General features: G+C 32.1%; 2 protein-coding genes across 2 annotated transcripts; both read left to right on the top strand.

The window, feature by feature from the left end:
- The first annotated feature begins 3,716 nt into the window (after positions 1-3,716).
- On the top strand, positions 3,717-6,695 carry LOC144836261 (retinoschisin-like). Its single transcript, XM_078691515.1, has 4 exons — positions 3,717-3,863; positions 4,070-4,410; positions 4,507-4,649; positions 6,369-6,695. Coding segments are annotated over exons 1-4 (543 nt in total). The 5' UTR covers positions 3,717-3,805; the 3' UTR covers positions 6,370-6,695.
- Positions 6,696-9,767: 3,072 nt separating this feature from the next.
- Positions 9,768-12,630, top strand: LOC144835426 (retinoschisin-like). The gene is made up of 3 exons (XM_078690511.1): positions 9,768-9,912; positions 10,549-10,907; positions 12,487-12,630. The coding sequence occupies exons 1-3, from the start codon at positions 9,768-9,770 to the stop codon at positions 12,628-12,630; spliced, it is 648 nt and encodes a 215-aa protein (XP_078546637.1).
- The last annotated feature ends 12,207 nt before the right edge of the window (positions 12,631-24,837 follow it).

Genomic DNA, 24,837 nt, shown 5'->3' with positions numbered 1-24,837 from the left:
ATTTTGTAAATTTTTTTTTTCTACATTAAATGGAACTCAATACATGTTGTTTACACTGGTATAAACAAAATCTGTATACTGTAAGTATTTTTGGTTAAAATAAGTATACAAGTTTGTACTTTTTTACTATAGAAAATCTGTGAAAAATGGCAAAAACATCAAAATTTGAATAATTGACCATTGTCATGGCAACGGAGGCTAAAAATTAAAATGAATGTTGTAGATATGCTTTTTATTGAAATGTCTATTCATGGTAAAAATTTGAGAGAAATCCATTTTTTTACATCTGCCACCAAATCTTTGATTTTTACAGACAATGGCTCTTAATACCTTTAATATTAGTGTTTCTTTAATATGAATATCTCATGTGCGTTTATTTAATATGAGTGTCTCTTTAATAACATACGTTCCTTTGATATTAGTATTCCTTTATTAAAACTGTCCATTTTGATATTAGTGTGCCTTAAATAATAATTACCTCTTTAATATGAGTAGTACCACCATTATGTTCGAATGCTCGGTTAATAGTCTATACTGTAAGAGTGTCCCTTTAATAGGAGTTTCCAATTTTTCTTTATGTCACTAATAAATATTAAAGTTTCTTCTGATAGCCAGACATTTTTGGTGGAATAGGTCTCCAAATTTAGGATGTTACTATTTGTTTTATTCATTGTAACTAGATAAAAAAATGTACATGTATAAATAAAGTTTTGCTAGGCCTACTTATTATGCTATACTATGAGCTACTAAATGTTGTTGTGTTCACTTCGTACTACAAAAATGATTTTCGTGGTGTTGCGTTCACGTGTAGGTCAGTATAATTTAGGCCTAATATACTATAACATTCCATACCATTCTTTGTAAAATGAAAATGATGATGATGTACTGGTTATGTGGGTGTGCTTATTCAACAAAAGCACCATGTAATTGAAAGCGATTTATATCAAATAGCATTATGTTTATACTATATTTATGGAGGATTATAAAAATAATTTTGAGGTAAATCTAAATTTCGTGTCTCGAAATGTTCGCGTACCTATTATGAAGACTTCGTTTGGAGGATTTACCTTAAAATTTAATTATCTTTATATTTTGATTAATTTCCTAAACTTTCCTACGTGGTGGATTGATTCCTCCATGCTCTATATATATGTTTTCATGTATTTTTTTAATATTAGATTTTTTTTAAAGTGTATATTATTAACAAATGCTGCTGTGAAAAAAACAGCTCAAATTTGAAACAAATAAAAACCTTGACATTTTGTATTATGCATTTCGAATAAATGTAAAATATATTCGTATTAAAATAAATTTTGTTTATAATGTAATGTAATTTTGTTATAATGATAATGTGCTGCGTACAGTGAGTGATACTGAGGAATGATAGTAGGCCCTAATGTTATGGCGAGGCTAATGATGGTGAACATGATGTTACTGAACAAACTGGTCATGTAGGCCTAGTAATAGAAATGGCATATTGCAAGAGATTATGAAGATAAAATGTAAAGTAATATGAATTACTCGTGGTGCGTATAGTAGCCTAGCTTCAGTTGAGAAATCAATTACGTGAGAGTTTGCAAACACATCTGACATAAAATAATCATATAAATGTAAAATTCTCCATTCTCACTCCTGAGGAGGATCAAAGCATATTGATCGAAACGTCGAAAAACTCAACAGTTCTTTTCAGAACTATACGTGGTGTACCGCAAACTTTATATCAACATTCGGATTTCGCCATGCAACCTTCAAATAATGTAACATTAATTAAACAAACACTTTATGAAATCTTCTTCACGTTTTGATTCGTTTGTTATTTATTGCGTATTGAACAAATATACATTAATAAAATAATATCGTAATTGTTATGTGATAACAGCTATTTTGTAAGTGGTGGGCGAATCATCGTCACAACGTTACCAGCCAATTCTCATTCCAATCATAAAGTTACAGTAACGCATGTAAGATAAAGGTATACTAGTCAGCAGACAAGAAACTGCAAGTGCTGTTTATTGTTGCGAGACATGATATACCATACAAGAATTGAGTCTTAGTCAACTATTATAGCTATTATACTATGATAGTAATTGGTGCGAGTCATTACGTTCTTGTGGGTGACATCTAAACTAAATCCAACCTGTAGGCCCTTCTCTATGCAGTATACACTTAGCTTAGACTACATTATGATCTTGTTGAATGTTACATGAACTGTAGTATAAAAGTAGATATAATCTTATAATTATTTATAAGTGTGATCTATTGGCCTACTGTGTGAACTTAGTTAAAGACATGATATGCGAGTTCCTACGCACAAATATGAGGGACAATTATTGTCCTCTTAAAGGCCAACTTTTACACAGACGAGCGGTAACGGTAAGTGAAAAACCGCGTAGCTTGTTCCACGTAGAATGTGTATCTAACAATGGGGGCGGAAACCGCCCGTCCACTCCACGTTGTGTGTCAATGGTCATAAGGAATAACATAGATCTATATGTTTATTATCGTTACCGCCCGTCTGTGTAAATTGGCATTATTGCGTAAAATACAAACACAATTAAAGTCCTCATACAAATCAACTCAACTCATGCTAATTTTTACAGCTCACTATGTCGGTCGGTTGGTCGGTCGGTCGGTCGGTCGGTTGGTCCGTCGGTAAACACTAACTCAAATTTGAGCATGCGACAGCAGCCATGTATATGGCCTTGTTAAAAAATAATAAGGGATACGTTGTTCGTTTAGATCAGAGTTCCAACTCACAGTACAAGTTTTATAGTAGGCTACACACAGTCCCACTATTACATTACATACTTACACTCCCTCAATAACGACATTAAGAAACAGTATCGGGCAGCTCCGTGTAGGCCTATCACAACTTATTTATATAGTTCTATTGCATTTCCTGTTATTTAATGTGTACTGTATGGACTGTACTGATTTAATAACGTAAGCTATAGAAGCTACATAGTTACAATAGCGCAAGAATGATATTTGTTACGAATAGCTTTCCCTAATTTTATGAATGGCTTAATTAAAACCATTGTCTACGATGTACTTCCACAATCTTTCATCAGTGTTTGTGCAAATCAATATGTGTTATTGTGAAAGATTTTCTGGGTGATTTTTTTGTGTTTGCTCTATATTAATGTTTATGAATGTACTATTTGAAATAAAAAAATTAAATGAATGACAAGATTGTCTGTAAAATGAAACTAATTGACAAAAAAATGTTGTCTATTGTTATATCCATATAATGTGTGAGCCATTATTATTATTTGTAAACACACATAGGAAATATCTATATCACACCACTCTCACTAAAGTTGTTTCATCAGTTAAGCAAACGAATCTGGAATCGTCATGTTTCAATATATTTGTTTTAACTAACATATTACTGTAAAACACTAATGGCGTTTGATGGATTACCTATATAATGTTATTCCTCAAACTAATCCTTTCCTCGCTCCCCATAAGACACAGGAAAAGTTAGGACGTTAATGAATTACAAATAGATTATAGGCCTAATTGGTATCATTGCTGCAAGACAACTGGGCCATTTGTTGCAAGAAGGATTTTTTATAAAGTAAATATGTCGAATTTATAGTAGGCATGTGCGTTTTTCAGTCAGAATTTATTTTAACTCTGTGAATATTGACCAATAGTGATAGAAATTATGAGTTTATGGGAGTGTCATTTCATGGTATAAAGGTATAAAAATGTGATACACAGACGACAAATACCATTCACTTTTGACAAATTACGGTAGGCCTACTTCTTCGATAAACCAGTCATTTCAACGGAAATCAAGATGTTAAGATCAACTGTTCTAGTATTTATCATCTACGCATTGGTGCTTGGTGATAAAGGTAGTGTATTTACTTTAATTTGAGATCTTTGAATACAGACCCATGCTATTGATAGATAGTAATACATTTTATTATGTTATATGTCACTTACAATATATTATATAGATTGGATTTCTATCATTTTTGTTTTGATGTGGTGTTATTTTGTATTTAGTGACAAGGCACAAATAAACAAAATATTTATTTATTGCTTTTTTGTTTACCAGCAGTTGCATCCAGCTGTAAGTATCCGTTAAGAGTTGGTCTCGAAGCCAATAACCGAAGAATTCCAGACAGCGCATTTACATGCAGTTCCAACGAGCCTAGCTATGGACCTTCAAGAGGCAGATTGAATACGAAGGCTGATAGCTCTGGGAGGGGAGGGTGGATGCCCAAAGGGGGTGACTCCAACTCTTGGCTTAAGGTCGATTTGGGAAAGACTTATGATATCGTTGGGATAATTACCCAAGGACGAGAGGATGCAGATCAGTGGGTTACGAAGTATAAGGTGTCATACCAAAAGTCATTCTTCCAATATATTTACGTCAGAGATTCTACTGGCTCTAAGGTAGGTATACTCCCTTTAAAAAATAAGGCAGAAATAACGATCGGACTTCGGATAAATAGGCCGAATTTCTAAATTCTCTTTTGTTTATTTAAATAGATATTTGTTGGGAACAAAGATCGTAACTCTGAGGTTATTAACAAATTTGACAAGAAGATAACAGCCCGTTACGTGCGAATTCATCCAACGGCCTATCATAGCGTTTGTTGCCTCAGGTTTGAACTTCTTTACTGTAAAAATTGGTAAGTTTTTTCATGTACACAATGCTATATAACATTGTCCTGTTGTACATCTGGGTTAGAACATTGTTAGGTGATGTTATTTAATATTCATTGTCCGTCCAAGCATAATATATTACGATGAATACAATCAAACTTATAATAGACCATTTTCAAGTTTTGATAAAGTTATTCATCTTTTTCTAAAAAAAGAGAACAAAACAATGATTTAATTTGTTAAAAATACCAAATAAACGGTTACATTTTAACCAAACCCCATTGACTTCCATGCAATGGACTTCCGGTATCCTATTATGTAAAAAAACAAGGCCATTACATGACTGCAGTCGCGTGCTCAAATTTGAGTTAGTGTTTACCGACCGACCAACCGACCAACCGACCGACCAACCAACCAACCAACCAACCGACATAGTGAGCTGTAGAGTAGAGTAAAAATTCTACAGTGGATGCTGCAATTTGCTTTAAAGGAGAAGGTGTTAGATGAAAAAGGAACTCTTATAGATTAACAGAAGAGGTGGCAAGAGGAGAAAACCAAGGGCTGGAAAGAGAAAGCCCTACATGGAGATTCTTGATGATATTATTAAAGAAAGGTTGTAACACAGAAATCGGGAAAACGAGTGCATACAAAGGTTTAACGCGCAGTGCGCGTGCAAAAATCTGCGCACTCATGGCAATTTTTTAAACGCTTAAAATTGCCTGAAACGTACTCTAATTTCATCGAAAATAAATTTTGACAATTTTATGCGCGCGTACGCATGCGTTATATGCGCTTTTGATTGCGCACCGTGAAAACATAACCACATCCTGGCCATAAGGAATATACTGTAAAAATTTGACTTAGCTAGATGAAACTGATATCAAGACAAGGCCATATAAAGTTAGTGTTTACCGACCGACCTACCGACATAGTGAGCTGTAGAGTCGCGTTGCACGCGACACGCGACTAAAAACAATCTAAATACATTTTTTCCAATCATAATTTGTTGTAGTAGTGAAAAACATACTTAGACAAGACCCATGTACACCAGCCAACACAGCAATAAGCTATTATTTCAGCAACACTACCAATATAAAATTTCGAGGAAGACCGAGAACCACCCTACCAATAACTCTCAGCAACGACCTACTCGCTCTTTATAAGCATAATACAGAAATTAAGTATCCCGGACAATTGAAAACCAAGAAAGACATGAAACAACTTAAAGAACTAGCCAATGAAAGATCAGACTGGAATAAACTAGTAAAAGAGAATTACGGAGCAGCCCAAGCGGAAATGTCGGCAGACTTTTCAGCGGAAAGGCAGTAATAATAATAATATAGTGAAAAACTAAAATTATGTGACATTAAAATTGCGTAATCAGCACAACATTTTTACTCGGTGGTCTTCATGACTAAAATACAATAGAACATTCATTTAGGACCTATTAACAATTACAATGTGCAATAGTGCATGGTTCTACTGTATTTATTTATTTAACAACATCTTTTACAGAATTAAACAAACAGGTAAAAGAAAACCTGTTTGGACCTTGTTAAACATCATCTCTTTAATATTTCAAGATTTAAGATTCTTCATTCAAACAGTTATTCCGACAGTCAACAAGGAAAAGATTAGTCAATTATATAAAAATCACTTTTGTGTAACAATGATTTGACAAATAAAAAAAAGAGATAATTATTGTGAAATGTAATTTAATTCTTAATAATGTTCATCTTTTGCAGATAAATGTCAAATAAAATGGTGAAGATACGATCCTGACTCTTACAGAATTAACAAGTCACTGCATCATTCTATAGAGTAGGCTTATATAGTATTAATTAGTAACTAAATCTTGATGTTTAGTTAAATTTAGAAATGTTTAAACAATTATTTAATTAATTGATGGTACAATTAGTAAAACAAACAAAAATATAAATGAAAATCAACACTAATTAAAGCTTACTTAAAAACTTAATGATGACAATTGATTTATGTTCTAATATGTGATTTATTGATGTTTTAAAAAATATTGTGTTGTTTCGCTGAAATGGAAATTAATCAAATGTATGACTATATGCAATTATAGAACTTGGTTTTTACTGTCTATACAAATTCTCAAACAACCAAATAAATGAACGATACAAATGAACACATTGTTTCACAGGCAGCAGTCAAAAGAACAAGGCCATATAGATGGCTGCAGTCGCGTGCTCAAGTTAGTGTTTACCGACCAACAAACCGACCGACCAACCGACCGACCGACCAACCGACTGACATAGTGAGCTGTAGCACGCGACTAAAAATGAAGAGAAGAAAACTTAATCACTATATAAGTGGTCTACTTACAAGCAAAACGACACGATGAATAAATTACATTAAACCATTAACATTTTATAATTGTAATGTATGAACTAATGAATGAATGAATGGAATATAATTAATATAATAATGACATTAAATTCAACTAGGTAGAACCTAACTGAATATTGCAAGTCATATAAAAACGAGTCTTAAACTTCTATTATTATTATTATTAGGTGTATTAAGTACTTTTTGACTGTATTGGTGATGAATGAATGAATGAATGGAGAGAAATGCTGCTCAAAGCGAGTTATTTGCTAGTGTTATGTTTAACTTCTCTTTACGAACTAAAGTAGGCCTACACTGAACTGCTTTTGTAGAAGTCACCAGATTAACAAACGCTACTTTATGCTTCGTGATAAATTAGTAACGTGTTTCTGAATACGACGCCTTCCCTTGACTAAGGCCCTCTTGCACTAATAATCTACACGTTTGACAAATTAGAGCACAGATTTTTCTACAGTCCAAATTATTGTTGGTGCAGTCGCGCATGGTCCAACGACTTGCATTATGTACACAATTGAAAGCGCTTGTTTTGGAAAGTTTTTGATTACGAAACAGACAGCAGATTAGATAAAAGCTTAATTCAAAAACACGTTTATGGACTTTTAATAAAATAATTTAAACTAACATTTAAACATATGATATAAAATAAATCCCAGTTGACTTGATTTTTGCAAGAATAAGAAGAATCAAATATTAATTATTATATTATTGTTTTCTAAGAGGTGTCCGAGTGATCCTGGTGCATTATTTTACCATGAATATTCATGATGTGAGGGCAAATCCTGAAAATAGTTTTCACTGAAAATGATCTCTCGTCGCGAAAAACACTCACCAACCATGTAGCCGCACCTACGTACGATAGTATTACAACTCGAGTGTAAAATTAAATTGATTAAGAATTTGACACTAAAATGACATACCTACTTCATGTTAGTCTAACATATATCATAGCTAAGTCTACATATTAACGGATTCTGCCAAAACAGGAAAGAAAATTAATTCAGAAACGCGACAACGTCAGGCTAGGCATAATTATAGCTAGCATACGATGTTTGTATATGTACCGCCTAAGAAGATATATATTCTTTGGTACCGCTCTTTACCAGCTTGGCCTACAAAACTAAGTCCAACTAAGCTATGCCTAAACATCTACGAGAGAACTTTCGACGCGAGCTATACTTAGGTATAGTAAATTGTTTTTCTCTTGTTATCATAATTAACCTTTTATAGAACGCACAAGAAATGACCTGGTTTATAATGTTTTATATATATAATATGCATTATTTTGACAAAACGTCAAAAATCGCAGGTCTAGTTGTTCTATCTTATAATTGTATTTATTGCGTTTTCTTTGTTTTTTATGACGAGCAATGAATTTCCTTTTTGAGGATCAATAAAAGTTATCTTATCTTATCTTAGTGTCTTTAACACAACAACATCGAGAGAAAAGAGTACAGTAACTCAGATATCTGCATTTCGCTGCGAACGTACATCACAGACTGACAGTGTGTTTTTGCAAGTATGACGTCATGAGCTCAGGCATGCATCATGAATATTCATGATATATGCATGCCCTCTATAGTTTCTACCTTATCCTAATAGGAAAAAAAATAACGCGTCCAGGCTCAAACTAGAACAAACCTGGCTAGTGACGAGAGGGTATTCCCACACTTCGGCTATTGAAGTCATATTTAGACAATTTAAACACAGTACGAATATAGTAACGTTATTGACCTCACACTATGTAATATCATTTAAATACCATTATTATCACATGTGCAATAAAAGACAGCTTTTTTTATGAGTTTAAGGCAAAAATATTGAACCTAATTATTTTCTATTATAAAGAATTACAGGATAGCTAACCTGTTTTCTAAATGATAATTAATAATATCTCATAAGGGAACTTATAATAATAATAATAATCTCATAATGAATAATACATTGGAGAAAAAAATGGAAGTGAAAGACACATATCAGTGTGTAGTCCCAGGTCGTCGTAAATAAAAATCTCCGTAACAAATAAAACTGGACGTTTTTTGAAGGGAGGATATAATCAGTTAATGTTAATCAATGATTCGCCACATGTTATAAGCCTGTATTGCAGTATCGAATAATAATTATATATTCGTGCGAATCGAACATTTTTTAGTTATGATTGGTTGCACATTTGTCCACGTCACAAAAAGTAGATGAAAATAATAATACGCATGCGCAATAGTGAACACTTTCGATTCGCCTAGTGGAAAACCGGCTTTATTTCACTTTTTTACTACCAATTTGTAATCACTGTCTTCCTATTTACCAGTAGACATAATATTATTAGTGCATACATTTCGAAAACAGCAATGCAAAAGGTAGGACAACATATGATACTTTCAGCACTCCACTCTTCTATTTCAAAATCCTATTTTCACCACTGTATATCTCCCTAAGCCTATAAAAGCTACGGTTTATTAATTAAACAAACACGTTTTGAAATCATCATCACGTTTTTATTCGGCATTTTTTACTGCACACTAATTGTTTGCTTTATTACGTTATTTCTAACCGATAAATAAACTAATAACTAGGCTTAATTGAAAGTGAGAGATAATCCTCTTCTCGCTCTCTGAAAGATAATGGATACATTAGGATATTAATAAAAGACAAATAGATTATGTTTGTTTTGTTTTAGGAGGGATTTGAAAACAAACTTGGTTTACACTAGGACGCAATGAGTAAAGCACGATGCAAGTACCTCGACCAATCAAGACGCGATAGATCATCATCAAATGCATCGTGATTGGTCAAATTACAAACGTTCCGCTTTACGTCTGAGTAGAAACCAAGCATTAACAACCTGTATGTGGATAATTACCAATCATGATGCGGTATTATGGGAGTTTCATTTTAAGATTAGAGAAGAAGACTATAAAGGTTAGAAACACACATTGTGTGCCATTCTCTTCAACGTCCTTTGATAAATCAGTCATTCAACGAAGATGTTTAGATCAACTGTCCCAGTATTTATGCTCTATTTATGTATTTTTTCCTTATTTATGTTTGCTGCTCAAGGTAAACTATTTGTATCCAAAATGTTTTAGTATTTTGAAATTTAGGCAATTAAATTTTGATCTTAATCATACATTATTCATACTCTTACTCATTCGTGTAAATTCTTATAATATCATATTCATACAAATTGATGTATATAAACCCAAACAATACGTAGAATTAATTCGTTTTCGCTCTATTCATATAAATGAGATATTTTCACGTAAATTAATGTAAAGTTCATCGTATGTTTATTTATTTATGTAAATCTAATAATATCATAATTAATGTATTCACTCTCATGTAAGACTTGTTCATGTAAATTCATATGTAAGGTCGTACATTCATGTAAACCTTATCATGTTAGGCTACTTTTAAAAATGCCTACGTTTGTTTTTATTTACACAACTTGAATTCTCACTTCTTTTTTCAAATTTAGGCCTAATGTGATGTCTTTTTGGTAAAGTTTTGAATTTTGTATTGACAGTTAAATAATCTGCTTTTTTATGTTTATATAAGTGGCGTCCACCGATTGTAAGACAACTAAAAGGTTTGGTCTCGACGACAAGATCCGAAATTCAAATGTACTTGACAGCGCATTTAAATCCAGTTCTTACGAACAGGGTGGCTACGATCCATCAAGAGCCCGATTGAATACAAAGTACGAAGGCTATGGTAAACAAGGAGGTTGGATGGCGTCATCCAGCGACACCTCACCCTGGATTGAAGTCGATTTGCAAACAGATGACAATGATCTGAAAGGCATAATTACACAAGGTCTAGCGTGTGGGAACAAATGGGTTGCGAGTTATAAGGTTTCATACAAGAAGACAGAAAGCGGCCAGTACTATGACGTTGATAATGTTGATGATTCACTGGTGAGGTTTCTTAAGCCGTGTTTCCTCAGCCAAAAATTAACCGTTAAAAATGAGAATTAAACGATAAACTGCTTGTGGAAACGGGGTTTAACAACTTCCATTCGAGGAAAATTAACCGATAATTATCTCACTAAAATCGGATAATTATCGGATAAATGCGATGACTTTGAACCTGAAGAATTAATTGTTTGTGAGTGAGCACCTGGTTGTTTGGTAATGACTGATCATGCGCACTAATTAATTACCTGATTGATTAAAAAATTACCCGATAATGCTGTTTTGGCTGCGGAAGCACGGCCTTAATTTTTGCCTTCTTTTGAGTTATTATTGAAACATTTCAACACTTTTAATTTCAGATGCATTCCATTATCAAAATATCTAAACATGAAAATAACATTGGTTTTTAGTTCATCAATCCGATATGCTTGGTTCCCACTTTGAGAACGCAACGACGTAGGCAAAACGAAAATAAGTTGACAAATCACAAACGACAGTTCCGATAATCCATCGCGTCGTCCTGATTGTACTCCGTCCAAGCATCCATGTAGGGAGAACCAGGCTTTTGACGTTCGTCATGTGTCATGAAACCGACTAAAGCTACATTCACACTGTTCTCTTTTTCGGAATAGGAGACGGTGGTGTGATTTTAAACTTAAAACCGATATCTGCCTGCGCTCTTCGCGTTTCTGCTGAACCCTTTACCCCATAAAACCGCACTTTTAGCAAATAGGCCTCATTGAAATACTGTAGTCCTACGCAATTATTCGTCAAATGCGATTCAAAAGAGTGGTAAGTTAAAATGGCCATAACTACTAATTATGTTGCAGCTAAAATCTTGATCATGCATCATTAAAATATAGTCACACACCAAGAAAATCTAACAACAGGACACTGAGCTCGTCTGGGCAAGTTAGGAACTTGTAACAGTCCTATTTCTGGCTACAAATACCAACATTTATACTACTTATACACCATATTTTCCGCAACAGATAAAGAAACAACTGTAATCATGTTTGAAAAGCTTCCATTTGGCAAGTAAATAGTATACAGGCAAACAAATTGCGTTACAAACTATCCTCACTACACGGCAGAAGCAGAGATTCAATGAAAAAATTCCGTGAAAATCACATGTTTGACGCGTTATTAAAGATGTATTGTCCTCGCAAAACATGGAAAAATGAAGATTAATTAAATCAGACTTTGAATATGTTATTTTGTAGTTTTAATAAAGTTAATCACTTCAATAGAAAAAAAAACGAAAAAAAATAATGTTTTCACTTATAAAATGAAAAAATAAATGGTTAAATTCAACCAAAAATCCATTGGCTGGCAGCCAATTTGACCATTTTTTGCTTTAAATTACATTTTTTCAGGTAAATACATTTTTTTTCGATCTAATTTTTGGTCAAAGTGGATAACTATTATGTTACAATAAAATGGAATATTCAACAAACATTTTTTTAAGAATTATTTTTTCAGGGGGACAATACATCTTTAACAAAACCAACAGATAATGATCCCCTTGATATGTATTAGTGACAAACTATACCAATTAGGATCTGTATTTTATTTTAAATAGATTTTTACAGGGAACACTGATGGAAAAACTGAGTTTGCTAACTTATTTAAGCAGCAGATAACAACCCGTTACATACGGATTCAACCAATGTCTTGGCATGGAAATGCTGCTAGCCTTAGGTTTGAACTGATCGCATGTAACTAGTAAGTATTAGCCTTTTCACTATTCCTATTCGTCTCCAAATGATAGTACTGAAATCGTCGCATGAATTGCAATTTACCTGGTAGTGGCAAGTTTCAAATGGCCCAGTGGCAAAACAACAGTACGATAGTTATTAACATTATGAGTTATGTTAAATATTAACTAAATCAATAAGAGTAGTTTTTATGAGAAGTTTCTTAATTATATTTTCTTTTTTTCCAGAAAAGGACAAAACAATGCTTAAACACAACATTGGCATGTAGCAAAATACAATCATCGCTCTATATTTAGTAGGGTCTACAAACGTATTATACACAGTATTTAGTTACAATTAGAATAATAAAGAAATTTTGTAATTACAAAATTAGACAAATAAAAATCACAAATTAACACTGAAACAATGAAAAGTGGTTACAATCGGTTATAACAGGCAATGGTATACAAGTTTGCCACGATGTTAATTTCATATTAGTTTCGACATGTAAGGGAGTTATTCTATTAATTCCATTGTTGCATTATAAATTATAGTAAATGCGTGGTGTATTTGTTTTTCTTTTTTTTTGTACTGCGATTATGTACTGTCTTTTGAAAAGAACTAATGAATGAATGAAACGATTACAATATAAACATGTATTTAGTAATTACATATGTTATAATTGGTAATGAATGTACGATTATTAAATATACTAAATTAATAAATGTATATTATGCTTATATATATAAATATTCAAACTAGTTAATACATTCAAACTGATGGTTTATTTATACTGATTTATACATTATTTCAGTTTTCTTACGTTTAACAACAGATTGTTTATTATATCATTTGCCCACATTTTTAGACACTTAAATAGTTAATCATTGTAATCAATCTACTACTGGCACAGAAATGTCCGGCCACACCATCATTCAAAACGGACCGGCGCACGCGCTCAATTGATAAAGTGGTAAAAAATGGTTGGTGTTGTTTGGTCTAGCAAAAATCACTCCAGGCTATTCAACATTATTAGCTAGTGAATTTGATTCATGCTGATAGCATACAAAAAGAAAACAAGCAGAGGGCACATTCATAAGAAGGGGACATAATATTGTTGGGTCTCAAAGTGTTCCCTGGGTTTTACTGCAATGGTAGTGAGCTTTCGCAGAAACACGTAAACGTAAACTTTTAACGCTATTTCCCAACATGCAAAACGCACTCTCCGCTATTTTCAGAAATAAGGTTCTCGACGCTCGTAACTAAAGTTTGTTTTAGTAATACTTGCGCACTAGCAGATCGATTTGTCTACAAAGTGGGCGGAGCTTGCACGTTGCGTGTTGGGAAAAAGCGTTAAAGTTGAATAATTAACACGCATGTATATCAGTCAACCATGCAAGAAACATGTAAAAAATCAATGTAATAGTGCCCCTACTCATAACAATATGACTTGTGTATCTCAAGATCTTGTTCTGTTGTGTACATCATATCACAAGTATTGCAAATATATGTGGGTGATGAAATGTAACCAGAGTCTGAAGAAGGTGCTGGTGTCTTCCAGCCAATTTTGGGGTTACTTGGTGGATTATCTAAAAGAAAAAAAATTTTAAACATTTTAAAAATAAGTAAAAATATAACACATTAATTTAATGTAATCACAATCACTATATTACAAAGTATTCTTTAAAAAAATACAAATACACTCATTGAATTCAAAACAATTAATCATCAAATCATTATAAGATGTCTGTATTATGTTTAGGCCTATAATTCATTTTAAGCTTCAAAATGCAGTCAATGGAGCTTTCGATTCAAACACATGTGTAGGCCTACGTGGGTGTAAAGTCATGTGACCCAATTTGACCAACTCTAGACAAAGTGACTAATATAAGATGCAGTATTTTCTGAAAACTCGGTCACTGACATCTGAGATCTGAGTTTTATAGACAACATAAATAAACACCTGTACCTTTCACCTTTTAAAGTAAAATTAATACACAGTTTGTAAAACTATATTACCATAAGAATCTCAAGCTGACTTGATGTGTTCAGTTTCCTGTAAGATCCTAGACTTCCATTACCAGACCATATTAACCTTTCAGACTGAACACTGTTTACTAGTATATTCTATCTTTTCAGCTGTATGAAAATAATTAATGTTGTGACAATCTATGACTTATGGCCTACGTTACGTGTATCACTGCTGTTGGTAATTCACTTAAAAACAAACATTTGCAGCAGCATTGTTATTGACCCTGCATTATTCTCACACAGCGCCAGCCTTTGATACATTTTTGATTTGGCGTTATAGAAATTTCTGTTTTATTTATTTATTTCATTCCATACCAACAGCGAATCTTCGCCAATAACAGGCAGGTTAAAACCTTAATATAAAACAACTTAAAATTATAATTCTTTAAAATAGACTGAAAAACAAGATGATATCGAACATATAAAAAATGATATTATATTCAAGATTCAAGATTCTTTAATCATCGTCATAAAAATACATACATGGTATGCGGTTTCCTGAGTATAAAATTCAAGACAAGATAATAAATACAGCTACAAAACAAACATGACATAAAAGTGAAAAATACAAACAGAACAATTAGTTTAACTGACAATTAAATAATTAGTTATAGAAAAAAATATAGTATTTATGCTATCAGCATGAAAATAATTACTAAATTTAGTTACTATAATTAATTAAGTCCTACACAGTTATAAATAAATATTATAAATAAGTTATGTTGCAGTCCATTGTTCGATAATGATTCAATAAAATAGTCTATCTAAGAAAATTGGTAACTAAGTGATGTAAAATAATAGAACAGAAAGAAGCGATGCCATTATAAAATATATCGATATTGGTATTTGTATTGTGAAGAAAGTCTGGAGATAAAACTCGTTTACAAATCAACTCTAGAAAAATGAACATTAAAAATAGGACAAGAATTCAAACTTCTAGAACTAACATGAATGCCAAACAACTGAACAAAATCGCAACTGAATCAAGAATTAATACTATTCTATTCTAATTTTAGGCAATTTGCCAAGGATAATCACAAGTACGTGAATTCATTCATTATCTTAAACTACTTAAGATAAAAAAAATAGAATTCTTTAAAATAGACGGAAAAACAAGATGAAATGAAAAATGATATTACAGGTTAATGTGATGTAAAATGATAGAACGGAAAGAAGCGATGCCATTATTAAAAATATTGATATTGGTGTTATTACTTAGGGAATTATATTGTGAAGAAAGTCTGGAAATAAAACTACTACTACTCTACTCCAGAAAAATGAACATTAAACATAGGACAGGAATGCAAACTTCTAGAATTAACATCAATACCAACAATTGAACAAAATCGCAGCTGAATCAAGAATTAACACTATATCTATTCTAATTTTAGGCAAATTGCCAAGGATAACCACAAGTGAATTCATTCACTATACTTCTCAAAGGTAGCAATCCCGTTCACAAGACAAACATATACACAAGATGCTCTACATAAACAAAGACTTATTATTACTTATTATTATGTCTTTGTGAGTGGAGTTGCAAATTGTCATGAGAAAAAATCCTGACATTTGACAGGACCCTTGGATTGGTCGCCAAGCATCATAACCACCAAAACAACATATCAATGTGTATGCGAATTTGGTGTAATGGTTATGTAACCAGCCTTTCAACTAACAACAGTATCAAGTGACTAAAAATAAGACAGCAACGCCAAAAAACAAACGGGTGAATTTTAAAAACTACTCGTATTTAAAAACTTGTAAATTAAATCAAATTATGGTTTAAAATTACGAATCACAAATTATAACTCTTGCCTATTATACAAAAATGAAGTTTTTTGGACAAGTAGAAAAGAAAATGCAATTTCAGTTTACTTGTTAGTTTAAGACTGTTCGCCGGCTTTTGAAAATTTTGTCCCATCTTTTAGCACTAACAGGTCTGAAAATTATACTAAAAAATGGTCCAGAATTGGGACGGTGGTCCGGATTGCCTCCAAAATTTAATGGAGTAGTCCTTGACCACATATCTATCTGTATTCTCATTTTGGTAAAGATCTTATAATTGCTTTTTGAGTAATCCTACTAACAAACAAACAGACAAACGCAATCGATTACATATACCTCCTTGGCGGTAAATAATAAAAACATATGCCTTGCCTAGGAGGAGCTAAACGACATAGACGATTAAAGCATTATTAATAAAAGAAACCTATTAAACTAATTTATATCAAAACGAGATAACTGAGATTCAGAAGCAGATGCAAAAATAACTGATCAATACTCAACATTAGAAGCAACTAAATGACGTTAATAAGCAAGCAATAATAACACTGTAGCTAGAGATATCTCTATGTGTACAAAAATGTAAATTTACTGTCAATATAATTTCTAGATAATGGTGAACTAAAAATGTGTCTAAAATAATTGTATTGGTCATATTATAAAAAGAAAAAAAAACGCTTGTGTTTCAGTTTAAGGGAAACATACATGGATTTGCATTTGGAGACATTAAGGATAGGCCCTAGTGCTGATTACATGCAACAACACTATCAAGACACTCCTGAAGACCCTTCGTATCATCATCAGATCCGACAACACGATACAGCTTCAGGTCATCGTCTTAAGGCAGTGTGATTTATTCACAAAATTAGGAGATCATTATTGAATACATTAGTCTTCATTCACAATTCACAATTACAATTACAATTTACAATTTCAATTATTACAATTTACAATTTTACATCCAATAGTACACCAAAATTATTATTATTATTTAAATGCATGTACATACATACAACATAGAACAACAATTATGTACAAAAAAAAGTAAAAAACATTGGTCGCCCACGACCGGTCAGCACCTCCGGAGGGGCACTACCCTTTGGGGATACGGTGAAAATTTCCCTCTACTTTAATAGTGACCACCACCATTCAAAGTGACATTAAAAAGCAAAGAATAGACCCTTGGAGAATACCAGAATAAATTTAGAAACCCCATTAATAACTACACGTTGGCTGCGATTAAAGAGATAGTTAGAAACTAAATTGAGGGGGGAGGGGTGGGGGTCAGTAATACCAAATTTGTTAATTTTATGAATAAGTTGCTTATGGGAAAGGCAGTCAAACGCTTTAGAATATAGTCAGTAACAATAATTATTAATTATTGTAACAGCATCAATTAATTATTAATAATTATTCTTTATCAATGTTACATTAATTAAACAAACACTTTATGAAATCGTCTTCACGTTTTGATTCGTTTGTTAGTTATCACTTAAACAAATATACATTAATAAAATACACATAGATGATGTTTTCAGTTTTGTAAGTGATAAGCAGAAGCCGATTTTTGTACTCTGTCATGTAACATCAACTTAAGTGAGACAGGTTGTAGTCAGCAGACAAGAAACTGCATGCTGATTATTGTCGCTAGACATGATACCGTACGAGAATTGAGTGTATGTATTTGCTGTTAAAACTTAGTCAGCTAGTATGGGATACGTGAGCCACTACGTTTGTGTGTGTGTCCATGCCTTAACTAAATCCAAAATATATTATTATAATATTGTGGTATAGTATAGAAGTAATCCGATAATGCGTTTCCGAGTTATGAGTGATCTACAGGTGTACTTCTTGTTAAAAACAAGACAAGAATTATGTTTTGAGATAAAATTATACGTATGAAACGTCATATGTGCAAAATATTTATCTTTTACTAATTAAGTTAATTAAGTTTGGACAAGGATATACAGAAAAAAACCTCCTCTTATTGCGTAAAAAATAAAAACAACTATTGCTAATTTAGGTTTTAAAATAATAAATGGTGTTTGTGGTTCCGTTTATATTTTCAATTATACGGTACAAGCTAACAAAAGCTAGACTTATGTCATTGTGTGGATAATTTTTTTTTAATGATGACCATTACTTTACTTGTCTTTTGAATGTATATTGTTCTTCACCGTGTAATTTAGCAGATTTGCTGCAAATTGGTTTGTTTGTTTTTTAATAAAATAATAAATAAAGCTAATAAAAAATAAAGATTACATTTCCATACAATAATTATTGGGAGATATAGGCCTATAGACAATTTATTTTTAGGAAGGTTTTTTTCTAAGCAATTCTTTGAATTATTTCATTTCATATATTGATCGACAATAATTAAGAAAATATCTATAGTCTATTTTACATTAAAATGTATCTATAAATGATTACTTACTATCATAAACCTTTGTTTATAAATACAATACGGTTACTCTGTCACAATGTGGTGGCCATTAATTTTTAATTAATTAATTAATGTTGTAAGTGGTATGCGGGTGATTGTACTGTTACAAGTGATACCCCTACTTTACAGTGTAGTAAGTGAAGGGGTACCGCTATTTTTTTGGATCACCTTCTTTACAATATGGGCTTCTTTTCGAGAATCTTTTTGAAAACTTAAGAGGGAGGCTTCAAAATACAATACTGTACTGCGATTTTTGAAGAATTAACTGACAATTTTACATTAATGTGATCATAATACACTATATCTGCATCACAAGTTATCTAGCATTAAATGATCTTGTTATTTTGATATTCAAATAGTCTATCTCGAAAATAAACCCAGTGGGTTGGATTTTTTGATTTTTTACGATATGCTGAGTCAGGGAGTTTTCTGTGAACGAATGGGAAGGTAATTAACAGAGCGTGATAGTTATTTGAGACACAGCGACGACACCCCCACCCCCACCTCCCCCGACAGTCCGCAGGCCCTGTATATGACTATTTATTTCTAATCTTCTTTGCATCGAGCACTTCTGCCTACATGATTCAAGCTTATAACTTGTTAAATTTACTAATACATATATATATATATATTTTATAATACTAATGTATGTTTGTTTCTGAAAAACCACGTTAAAGTAATCTAGATGTTTTGTTCCATTAACAAAAACATAATGTTTTCATATTCATTTTAACTAACATCTATTAATGTAAAACATTATGGACTCGTGATGAATTATTTAAACGTCCGAATTAACTAATGGAAAGTTAAGTGTAATCCCTTTCTCGCTCTTTAACAGACATTGAACGAAAAATAATTTACAATACAAATATATTATATATTCATGTCATAATTGTTGCGAGACATGGGCCATTATTTTAGAAACGATTTTTTTTAATATAAAAAGCAAATAAGTCGAGGCCTGTTCGTTCTTTTCTTCAGTCAGCATTTCTTTCTACAATCCTCGACACGCTACTGCTTTGCATATTTACCAATATTATAATATTCACGTTTTTTGGTGTATTGCCCTTCAAAATGAAGGTATAAAAGTTGTACCACTTATGACAAATGCCATTCAGTTTGACAAGACAGTACTTCGATAAACCAGTCATTCAACTATAATCAAGATGTTTATATCAACTGTGATAGCATTTATCATCTACTCATTCATGTTTTGTGAAGGACAAGGTAAAAATAGTTTACTTTTTTTCTACTTTTCATACATATACATGAGTGCTGTTGTTCACTAAGGTATTGGAATATTATGTTTTCAATATATTACTGGTCGTATTGCATTTGATAGAAAAATAGAAAACTTTCCTCCTCTATTTCTTCACCACCACTCTCATCTACAACACTAATGATACGACCGGTTCTCTGAGGAACCTCTTATTTGCATATAATGTACTATATAGGCTAGTGCAATTATGATGTTTAAATTTAGATTATTTTATATCGTGAATGTTGTGCATTTATAATAAACTTATGTTTGTATAACTTAAAATATTACAGTACATCTTTCATTAGTATCCACATAATATTGTTTCAGTATCGAAATTCTATAGTAAAATATTTGATCAGGTTAACTTAGTAGGCCTAACATAATCATGTAAATTTTACATTTATTCATTCAATGAGGCTAAAAATACATAATAAAATGCATCACCATCATCACTATACTACTCTACGTTTATGTAATTTCAAGTAAGCTCATACATTTTTGTTTTGTAAACTAAAATTCTTGAATATTTTCTGTGATTTTGATATCTCTAAAGTTGATAAGAGTTAAACATTTAGCTTTTCGTTTTATTAGTAGATCCCACATGTAGTAGTTACAAGAAGATTGGTCTCGATTACAACGTCCGAGACGAAAAGTTTCCTGATTCAGCATTTTCAGCCAGCTCTTATGAAGGGACGGGCCAAAGACCATCAAGAGGTCGATTGAATACACAGTATATGAACCTTTATAATCAGGGAGCGTGGATGGCCTCATCCGGCGGCAAGGATTCTTGGATTCAAGTATATTTGAAAGATGCCATTGACATCGGAGGCATAATTACACAAGGACAAAATGGTGCTAGAAACTGGGTTACGACATTTGAAGTTTCGTACTCAAAGGATGGAAAAACGTTTCACGACGCCAAAAAGCTTGGTTCTAAAGAAAAGGTGTCTTTTCTGTACTTCCTAAACTTTATTTTTGATACGTGTCTATGATAAAAATAATAAAGCCATATAGCATGGTAATCATAACATGATTGACATTTTGCAACAAAATTATTACTTTATTTCCATTGACAATTGGTTAATTTTATTTAAACAATTATACTGTATTAAAAGTACGTTCTAATACAAAAATACAGAAATACCACAGACAACTTTTTTTGGTCTCATATAAAAAATAAGAAGTTAATTCGATGTTGACAACTCATAGAATCCATACACAATATAATGAAGACAAATTGAGAATATATAAAACAATATTATCTGAACAATGTATAGGGTTCGGTTCTTCACAAGATTTTAGGTCTTTATTTAATATGGGAGGCCTACTAAATATTATGATATATACTGCCATTTTAAGAAGTTCCTACTCTGTTCACATCACGTTAAGTTCAGACTCTTTATTTTAACCTCTTTGGTTGGATGCCAGTCATCAGCATCGTGTGGTAACTGTTTCATCCGAGTATTAATAATTTGATTATAATTGATTAACCTATGGATTTTTTAAATATTTATATTTAAATAGGTCTTTATTGGGAACACTGATCCAGACAAAATAAAAACCAACTACTTTAACTACGGGATTAACGCCCATTACATACGGATTCATCCAAAGCAATGGCATGGAGCTACTAGTCTTAGGTTTGAACTTCTATCCTGTAACCGGTAAGTAGGCCTATACTCTTTGTACTTCTCTGTATGATACTGACATCATGCCTGTGTCAAACTAATCAAGTGATGAAAAAAACAATCTTAGGCCTACGTGGAAAGGACTTTGGTAACTGACCTAACGGACCAATCATGTTACCTTAAAAAGGTCTAATAATTAGTGTCGATATTATTGGGTGGGAAAAGACGTTTTCTCACAAATATATTAGAACCTTTAACTTTAAACATTACACTTTCAGAAAGTAAAAGCACTGAGTGAAGTCAAGATAATGTAGTATCTTCTACACTACCTTTAGTGATGAGCTTGATATTTCGGTTCATGTTAAAAGAATACAGATTTTATTTTTTATTTTTAAAATTTTTCAATGAACCGATTTTTTTAAAATATGCATGTTCTTAAGTACCGTAGCCTATGTTTCCACCACAACATTCAGGATAATAACTTGAAAATTGCCATCGTCCAAACAAACAAACAAATAAACAAAACGAACACACAAATAAAGTAGTTTTATACTTAAATACAAAATACAAATACAAAAATATTATTTTGCCAAGTAATAAAGTAAATTCTAAGCAGGAAAGAATGACATTCTAAGCATGAAAGAGTGTACTGTGTACTGATTCTAAGACAGTTTCTTCGAAGGAAAAGTAATCAAATCAATTTATTTGCTCTTCCACCTGAATATACTTACTCTTGCCTTATGTAGATATTTATTTGACAAGTAATGTAACTTCTCGGCAATGAGACATTATGAATTATTTCTTTCGTAATCTTTTTTTCAGATAAATACCGTAGAACGGCAAAAGAAACTACTGTCAAGGTACGAACGTCTGACCCATAGAGAAATAACAAATCATCGAATAGTAGAATAGTATTAGTAATACAAATTATGGAAAATCGTTATATTTAATAGCTAAATTAAATTATAAAATGTTTAAACAATTATTGTGACGGTGAAATTATTAATTAGAGAAAATAAATAGGCCTAAAACATATATTATATATGTCAAATGTTGCATTTTAAATTACGGATTTAACTTGATGTATAGGTTCTGAATGTGTAAGTACATTTGGGAGTCATACAGTTTGAATTATGAAATATAAATTCCATATTAATTGTATTGAATGAAATTTAATTAAATATTATGAATACGTAGAAATACAATTTTAGAACTTGTTTTGTATTGTCTTTGCATGTCTCCACTACTCAATGATTTCGTTTTTAACTTTTGAATAAAATAAAATAATTAACTAGATTTGAACTAGTCACTATAGACGAGTTAGGTTATCCGCCGCGCAAACGCCACGTGCAAGTCATACGTTAGAATATTTCGCACATACACGATTATGCCATTGTGACCTGAAGAAAATAAAATGTTAGTGTGCCCTCCCTATGTTGTGTCTAAATATATACAGTATACACTACTGTACACATACTACATACAGTGCAGAATAGGTGGAAATAACAGAAGCCGCCTTTTATTTTAATTTTTAACATGATGACGTCATCATACTGAAACGCGTAGATAGCAAATTTGGAAGGGAATTATCTGAGCAACAAAATATTAACGTGTTGAAGAATTTGGATACGTAGAATATGTATGCGCAAATGATCTATGACGCAAAATATTAAAATACGACTTTTATAATGATGACGTCACAACATGTACATGAATTCGTATCTACAATGCAACAGCTTCCAGAAAATGTTTAAATCATGAGTATCACTTTTCATTCTGAGGAGCTATAACATATTGAAATTTACTATAATAATGAAAATAAGTGACCCAAGTTATTCACGCTTTTGAACATTTTAAAAATGGTAAATCATGCGAAAGATAATTGGTTGACCTAGACAATATCAAAATATGGGGAAAAATTGAAACGAATAAGTGGAGATGCGCTCTATTAAATGTGATGAGTTATGACTTTCCTATATTTTATATTCGAGTGGTCATAAAATGACTCACAATGTCCGGTTAGCCATAATGATGCATGATCCGATATCTACAACTCATCTACTTCCAGAATATGTAATAAAAATAAACTTCACCATGTAGTTTAGAAACTATGACGCGATAAATTAAATACGCGAAATTCATGAAATCGCGCGTAACTTCCACTGCGCAAGTCATATAACAAAGTTTATTGCACATCTACAGATAGAGTTCAATCTTCTGACAATGTTATACAATCTTATGTTCACAAGAATTAGAGATACGCTGCGGACAAAATTCGAAAGAAGAATAATATAAGGAAAAAAAAGATCCTGACAATAACAAGGGGTTATCCGGCAAGTGCGGATAACCAATTAATGAATAAGCGACACACAAACAAACGAAATGACAATAAATTGAACAAACGATGAATAATAAATGAACGAACGAATAATGAACAAACGAATGAATGGTGTACAATACACTATATTTAACGAAAGCGGCCATTTTAACGAAAACTATATACTTCCTGATATAAATCAATGTTTAGCGATTCACATTCCCCTGTCAGCAACAAACAATCCATTTGACCAAGCAGAGCATAGATTTAGTTTCAGTCTAAATGATCAATTACCCGTACACTACTTCAAACAACATTCTAATACGACATGCATGATTAAAAATGGAAATCGCTTGATTGGGGAGTGTGCGATTTAATATGAAATAGATTTGATAAAATCTTGAAAGATTTGTTAGATAAACAGATTATGGGATGGGATGTCAAATCGAAGTATTGTTATAAAATACCAAGCCGAATAAAGCTTTATAACTAGAATGATGCTGATTTTAACGCTATAATGAACTAAACTGAGCATAATAATAAGGTTAGCCCTAGTTAAATACAAATATTTCTTACAAAAAACGCCTCTCGACTTTTAAAAGTTTTAATTATTGTTCTTTCTTCATTGAATTGTCAAATTGTGCCAAAAGTGTAGTAAGTTGACGCTTTAGCCCACGACTATTTAGAACCTAATACTTGGACCACTAATCACTGTCTTGACTATAATGAGTCTTTTGTGGTACGGAATGACTTATTTGCATATTTTCCATCTGC

The sequence above is a fragment of the Antedon bifida genome, chromosome 2, assembly GCF_963402885.1.
Source record: "Antedon bifida chromosome 2, ecAntBifi1.1, whole genome shotgun sequence".
Lineage (NCBI taxonomy): Eukaryota > Metazoa > Echinodermata > Crinoidea > Comatulida > Antedonidae > Antedon > Antedon bifida.
Note: the sequence above shows the minus strand (reverse complement) of the source record. Positions and strands in the feature narration are given on the sequence as shown.

Excerpts from the sequence above, each read along its gene's own strand:
- LOC144836261 (XM_078691515.1), top strand. The coding sequence starts at position 3,806 with ATGTTAAGATCAACTGTTCTAGTATTTATCATCTACGCATTGGTGCTT. Across the intron at positions 3,864-4,069 it reads ATTGGTGCTTGGTGATAAAG|CAGTTGCATCCAGCTGTAAG; the intron begins GTAGTGTATTTA and ends TTTGTTTACCAG. Across the intron at positions 4,411-4,506 it reads GAGATTCTACTGGCTCTAAG|ATATTTGTTGGGAACAAAGA; the intron begins GTAGGTATACTC and ends TTATTTAAATAG.
- LOC144835426 (XM_078690511.1), top strand. The coding sequence starts at position 9,768 with ATGCATCGTGATTGGTCAAATTACAAACGTTCCGCTTTACGTCTGAGT. Across the intron at positions 9,913-10,548 it reads TAGAGAAGAAGACTATAAAG|TGGCGTCCACCGATTGTAAG; the intron begins GTTAGAAACACA and ends TGTTTATATAAG. Across the intron at positions 10,908-12,486 it reads ATAATGTTGATGATTCACTG|ATTTTTACAGGGAACACTGA; the intron begins GTGAGGTTTCTT and ends TATTTTAAATAG.